Source organism: Cebus imitator, unplaced genomic scaffold (assembly GCF_001604975.1).
Source record: "Cebus imitator isolate Cc_AM_T3 unplaced genomic scaffold, Cebus_imitator-1.0 Scaffold773, whole genome shotgun sequence".
NCBI lineage: Eukaryota > Metazoa > Chordata > Mammalia > Primates > Cebidae > Cebus > Cebus imitator.
The window spans coordinates 45,812-52,712 of NW_016108088.1; the positions used below are offsets into that span (position 1 = coordinate 45,812).

The window sequence follows — 6,901 nt, forward strand, 5'->3', positions numbered from 1 at the left end:
CACACACATTCCACAGCACACACCCCACAACAGCACACACACTCCACAGCACACACCCCACAACAGCACACACATTCCACAGCACACACCCCACAACAGCACACATTCCACAGCACACACCCCACAACAGCACACACATTCCACAGCACACGCATTCCACAACAGCACACACATTCCACAGCACACGCACCCCACAACAGCACACACATTCCACAGCACACACCCCACAACAGCACACACATTTCACAGCACACACCCCACAACAGCACACACGTTCCACAGCACACGCACCCAACAGCACACACGTTCCACAGCACACACCCCACAACAGCACACACATTCCACAGCAAACACACCCCACAACAGCACACACATTCCACAGCAAACACACCCCACAACAGCACACACATTCCACAGCACACACCCAACAGCACACACGTTCCACAGCACACGCACCCCACAACAGCACACACGTTCCACAGCACACACCCCACAACAGCACACACGTTCCACAGCACACACCCCACAACAGCACACACATTCCACAGCACACACACCCCACAACAGCACACACGTTCCACAGCACACGCACCCCACAACAGCACACACGTGCACCACAGCACACACCCCACAACAGCACACACATTCCACAGCACACGCACCCCACAACAGCACACACGTGCACCACAGCATGCGCACCCCACAACAGCACACACGTTCCACAGCACACACCCCACAACAGCACACACATTCCACAGCACACGCACCCCACAACAGCACACACGTGCACCACAGCATGCGCCTGCTTCTCCTCCTGCCACCCGAGGTGGAACAGAGGTGGTCAGCTGTTGCTCCCTGTCCTCCCTGCCGAGAAACAGCGTCCGAGCCGCGTGAGGATCAGGACGTGGAATTCATGAACGGGCCGACAGAGACATGAGGCCCTCGCTGCCGAACCTGCAGCTGTGGACGACAGCCTCAGGCTTGTGTCGGAGGGTCCCGAGTCTCACCTGGCAGTAGCCCACGGCCTGGTTATGGTGCCCGTATGCCAGCAGCACATTGTACAGGGTCTTCTGTAAGCAGGGCTCCGTGGTCTTCCGGAACTTCACGTTGTCAGGGAAGGTCCGGTTCAGGTCTGCAGGAATTCAGGGGGAATCACCCACAGGTTTCTGCTCTGCAAGCCTCCCGCCCCTCCAGCTGCCCTGAGGGTGGCCGCCTGGGTTCCACCTGGGACTTATGGACGGGTTTTCACCCTGGCTGCACAGCAGACTTAACACAGCCAGGGTGATGAGCTCACCAGGGCCAGGAAGGAGGGGGCGATCCCTGGACTCGGGGCGGAGGGGACCCCAACCATCCTTTCCGCAGACTCGGGGACAGCAGAGCAACCCCAGGGCTGCCAGCTGGGCCGTGGTGCCCCCTCCTCGATGCCCGCCTCCTCCCGGCCCCCAGCCCAGGCCTCCTGCACCTTGGACCTCACGCCTAGCAGAGGCGGCTCTGCCTCGAGGACCTGGGGTGACAGGTGGAGAGAAATGCACACAGAACTTTGGGGTGTTTTCTTAGTTCTGAAGATCCAAAACGGAAGGAGACAGAATGAGCCAAGACTCCTCAGATAAAGGACACGGCTGAGCGCTGAGAACTGAAGAAACCCGGCGCGGCCACTTGAGTGTGCGGGAGGCGTCCCTGCAGCCTCGTCCTTCCTCGGCATCCACCCTCCCGCCATCCTGCCCGGGCAGCTCTTGGCAGGACAGTGGCCCTGGCCAAGCCGTCCTGTGCCGGGGGACCCCAACCAAGTCCCATGCTGACCCAGCACCAGGCCTCACGGAAGCTGGCCTCCACGTTAACCCTGGACGCAGGCCGGGCAGGAAGGGTAACGCCGGCCTGGCCCCACCTCTGTAGAGGTGTTCGCTGGGCACCTCGGGCGGCCACCAGCGGACGGGCGCTTTCTGCACAGGTTCCAAGATGGACTCACAGCAGGCCGGCCGTGACACTGAGATGGATGGGGGCGCACCCTGCTCTGGAGGAACCCAACCTCCTACGGTCTCTCTGTAACTGCTGGAAAATACCGTGAGTCTGTTTCCGACCTCTGGCCCAGGCCGCGTCTTTGCTTACAAAACACTAGATTTGGGCAGAACATTAGTTCAGTGGCTCAGAGCACATTATTTCTCATTGTGTTTTCTTACAAAAGAGCTGTGTTTTCCCCCCTGGAATTCTAAACATTCCAAAAAATGGAATCAGTCAAGGGGAAGTTAGTATTTTTGCTATTTCAGACTAGATGACCAGCTGTATTCATTTCTATGTAATATTGAGTTTTTCCATATATATATATTTTTGAGACGGGGTCTCACTGTCACCCAGGCTGGAGTGCAGTGGTGCAATCACGACTCACTGAATCCTCAACCTCCAGGGCGCAAGCGATTCTCCCACCTCAGCCTCCTGAGTAGCTGAGACTACAGGTGCACACCACCACCCCTCGACTAATTTACGTATTGATTTGTAGAGATGGAGTTTTGCCATGTTGGCCAGGCTGGTCTTGAACTCCTGAGCTCAACTGATCTGCCTGCCTCAGCTTCCCGAAGTGCTGAGATTACAGGCGTGAGCCACCACACTCAGCTTTTTGATACGTTTTGATGACACCCTGTGGGAAAGGAGAAGGTCCATCTCTGCTGGAGATGGACAAGCATGGGAACTTTCTGTCTGGGCGCAGGCAGCCCGACGCAGGCTCTGCGTGCCTGGACATCACTGCACGGCTCCTGAAAGAGGACTGACCCCGTGCCTCCAATGACTAAGCACAGAACTGTCACAGATCCAGCAGCCCCACGCTCTGGGTATGAGCCCACAGCTGGAAGCAGGGACCCCAGCAGAATCCACATACCCACGCTCACAGCCGCATGGCAGGAGAGCCCCGGTGTCCACTGACCGATGGATAAGTGAACAAACCTCGGTCTGCCTATGCGTGGACTGTTATTCACCCTTAAAGAAGGACAAAGTTCTCATGCGAGATGCGGCACGGAGGACCCCTGAGGAACGAGGTGAGGGGAAAGACCTGGCTGCACAGGATGCGGTCTCCTCTTATGTGACCCTAGAGTTGCCAAAACATGGAGACAAGTGCACAGTGGGTGCCAGGGCTGGGCGAGGTCCCGGGGGCTGAGGCTCAGCTTGGGAAAAATGAAATGGTAAATTTTACATGATGTCTATTTTGCCATAACAAAAAAAAAAAAAAAAAAAGACTCAGCCAGGTGATGGCTCACTCCTGTAACCCTAGCACTTTGGGAGGTGAAGGAGGGAGAATCCCCAGAGCCCAGGAGTTCAAGACCAAAATCCCATCTCTACAAAAAATAAAAATTAAAAAAATGAGCCAGGCCAGGCACAGTGGCTCACACCTGTAATCCAGCACTTTGGGAGGCCAAGGCAGGTGGATCATGAGGTCAGGAGATCAAGACCATCCTGGCTAACATGGTGAAACCCCATCTCTACTAAAAATACAAAAAGTTAGCTGGTCCTGGCGGTGTGTGCCTGTAATCCCAGCTACTAGGGACACTGAGGCAGGAGAATCGCTTGAACCTGGGAGATAGAGGTTGCAGTGAGCCGAGACTGAGCCACTGCACTCCAGAGTAGGCGACACAGCAAGACTCTGTCTGAAAAATAAAAATAAAAAGCCAGGTGTGGTAGTGCACACCTGTGGTCCCAACCACTCCCAGCTACTGGGGAGGCTGGGTCAGGAGGATCACTTGAGCCTGGGAGGTTGAGGCTGCAGTGAGCCGTCACTATGATAGCACCACTGCGCTCCAGTCTGGGTAACAGACTGAGACCTGTCTTTAAAAAAAAAAAAGGCCAGGTGTGGTGGCTCACGCCTGTAATCCCAGCACTTTGGGAGGCTGAGGTGGGTAGATCACCTGAAGTCAGGAGTTCGAGACCATTCTGGCCAACATGGTGAAACCCATCTCTACTAAAAATACAAAAAATTAGCAGGGCATGGTGGTGTGCACCTGTAATCCCAGCTACTCGGGAGGCTGAGGCATGAGAATCGCTTAAACCCGAGAGGCGGAGGTTGTGGTGAGCTGAGATCACGCCATTGCACTCCAGCCTGGGCAACAAGAACGAAACTCCATCTCAAAAAAAAAAAAAAAAAAAAAAAAAAAAAAAAAAAAAAAAAAAAAATCAAAAATTCCATAAAACAGAGCCTTTAAATTCATTTTTCAGAAGCCGTGCTATTTTAATATGCACCCCCTTCCCTACCGCACCCAAGCTCTCCTCTTTCCAACCTGCATCAGCGTTTCTGGCCACCAGGCTGTGCATGTTTGGGGGCCTTTGGCAGAGATCACTCTGTGGTCAGGATGCAGCCTCTTCCCTGGTGGCCCCAGCCCCAGCCTGGGGAGCCCCTCCCCGCTGGCTCTGCCCGGTGACGGGAGACCCCCAGGAAGGGCAGAAAGACAGGCTGCATCCTGTCCTCACCATCCCAAGTCCTTCTAACCTCTCAGCACTTCAAAGCCACTGCGTTTTAAAAAATTAAGTATATTAAGAAAAAGAAAAAAAATTCTATTATACACTGAGCATAAAAGAATAAAGAAAGAAAAAAATTAAGTATATTGTGTTTAAATGTGTATTTCTCATAAACTGTTAAAATCAGAAGGGCAGGTGTACTTTCTAAATTACTGAATTTAGGTTCACCAATTTTGTTAGCACTTTGAGCTTCTCAGCGCCGGTGACCCTATGGCTATGTGATTACTGAGAAAATCAGAGGAGAAGGCAGTCCAGCAATTACTTAGACACAAAAGCGGACACGTCTGCAAGGCCACGCGACCAGCACCGGCGCGAACCCACACAGCGACAGAGGCTGCTCCCACTGTCCTGCGAGTCTTCACGGGGGACATCTGCTCCTTCGTGGCCATCTCTTTACCAGCCAGCGAGGCACGTATTTGCTGAGTGAATTAAGATCACTGTTCTCCCCTTGCAAAGGCCTGTTTTGATTCTTTCGTGGATTTGAAGACATCACCAGTGAAAAGCAGCAGGTGCACGGCTCAGTCCTGGACACTAAGACCAGACACGGTGGAAACCGCTTCCTACCGGCCCGGGCCCCTGTGCCAGAGCCCCACCGCCACATCTCACCTGTCCGGATGGCGTCCTCCAGCCTGGGGTTTCTCTCTCCCTGGAGAAGCCGGTGGTAGTAGCCGGGATTCTGGTCCATCTGAGCCTGGGCCCCACTCAGCGCCATCCAGACGCGGGCACGGTGCTCCAGCGGGACCCCTTTTCGGACGTAGCGCTTCACTAAAACCCGAGAGAACAGAGGGCGCCTGAGTTGGACCAGAGGCCCGCAGAGCCCACGCGCCCCTGACAGCTTCCGCTCTCGCCACTTCTCTTCTGAAATCAAGTATTAAAAAGACCCAGAACTTCATCTCCACCAAAACTGGCACATACACTCCTTTAAAAATTCTGCTCTCCCTCCCAACAGAGCACAAATCAGACCAGCTACAGAACCACCCCACGCCCCCTTCACCATCCAATGCCAGGTGGTCGGCACACCCCGGACCCCGGTCAGATGGGTGCTCTGGAAAGTGCCCTGGGAGCTGTGCAGAGGAGCAGCGCACAGGCAAAACAGTGGGAGGCCAAGCTGAGAACAGAGGCCAGCGGGGCTCGGCAGTGACCACCTCAGTGGGGCCCGCAGGGGAGCCTACGGCTTCGGTGCCAGACACCTCCGTCCTCTGTGTGCAGTTAAGATGTACATACTGAAGGCTACTGCATTTTGTAGGGGTATTTTAATTGACAATAAATATGTGAAAAAGTAATTAGTAATTTTCTAATGGCCGCAGAAACACATAGGAACAGGCGCCAAAAGCCAGCCACCATCTCCAGTAATCGGCACCGAGTAATTTCTTAGGCGGATGGAAAAGCTATGCATGACAAACCCAAATTAATTACGGTAAGTCCAAAGGTGTAAAACTGTGCTCTTAACCTACAACACAGCTAATTTTCAAAGCAAATATTTAAAGTTTTGCTGTTTTCCTTTGATGCTGCACTGCGCTATTTTTATTTTATTTTATTTCGAGATGGAGTCTGGCTCTGTCGCCCAGGCTGGAGTGCAGTGAGTTCAGGCGATTCTCCTGCTCAGCCTCCTGAGTAGCTGGGATTATAGGCATGCACCACTACACCCGGCTAATTTTTGTATTCTTATTAGAGATGGGGTTTCACCATATCAGCCAGGCTGGTCTCAAACTCTTGACCTCGTGATCTGCCCGCCTCAGCCTTCCAAAGTGCTGGGATTACAGGCATATAATCCTGAGGCAGAAGCCACTGTACCCAGCCCTGCACATATTTTAAAAGAAGCTATTCTTTTAAAATAAACCATACTTCAGGAAAAAAAAAAAAAAAAAGCATATGCAATTTGTGGAATTCCATAAGCTGCCATAAAAAGAAAAAAATCCGAGGCACCAGCTGTATTTAGCAGATAAAAAACTTATACTAACTTTATAGGCTACAGTCAAGAAAAGCACTACCGGGTAAAACTTTATGAGCTCGAATTCCAAGGTGATCTACAATTCATGATCATCTGGACACAAGCATCTTAAAATGCAGGGTCTGGAAGGACAGACCCTTTTCTGTCCACTGGGCCTCCCACTCCTGGACGGGAGCCTGGGAGGCGGTAAACGCTCACTAAATACGTGAAGAAGGGTAACGAGGAAGGCCCAGAGGAGAGAGAGGGCAGACACTAATGCCATCCACTGAAAGCCAAAGAATCCGTCTGAAGAAACCCTCTTTGCTGGTTTAGAAGCGAATTTGAGGATCATATCTTAGGCAAGAACATCTGAGAACACCTGGCTTATTCACACTGTTTACAGGAACATGAAAAACATGCTTTGCTTTATTTTTTATTTTTTATTTTTTTTTTTTGAGATGGAGTTTCGCTCTT

General features: G+C 52.5%; 1 protein-coding gene across 3 annotated transcripts in view; it reads right to left on the reverse strand.

Annotated features, from left to right (window-relative positions):
- The window catches only part of GRTP1 (growth hormone regulated TBC protein 1), a 43,193-nt gene that overhangs the window by 29,075 nt on the left and 7,217 nt on the right, over positions 1-6,901 (reverse strand). For 2 of the 3 annotated variants that reach the window (XM_017519757.2, XM_017519756.2), the window contains exons 3-4: positions 5,104-5,262; positions 1,008-1,132 (exon numbers count right to left, since the gene is read on the reverse strand). In XM_017519757.2, the coding sequence (XP_017375246.1) occupies positions 1,008-1,132; positions 5,104-5,262 (284 nt within the window). Of the gene's footprint in view, positions 1-1,007; positions 1,133-5,103; positions 5,356-6,901 lie in introns of all 3 variants that reach the window. The other variant, XM_017519754.2, reaches the window with a different exon arrangement.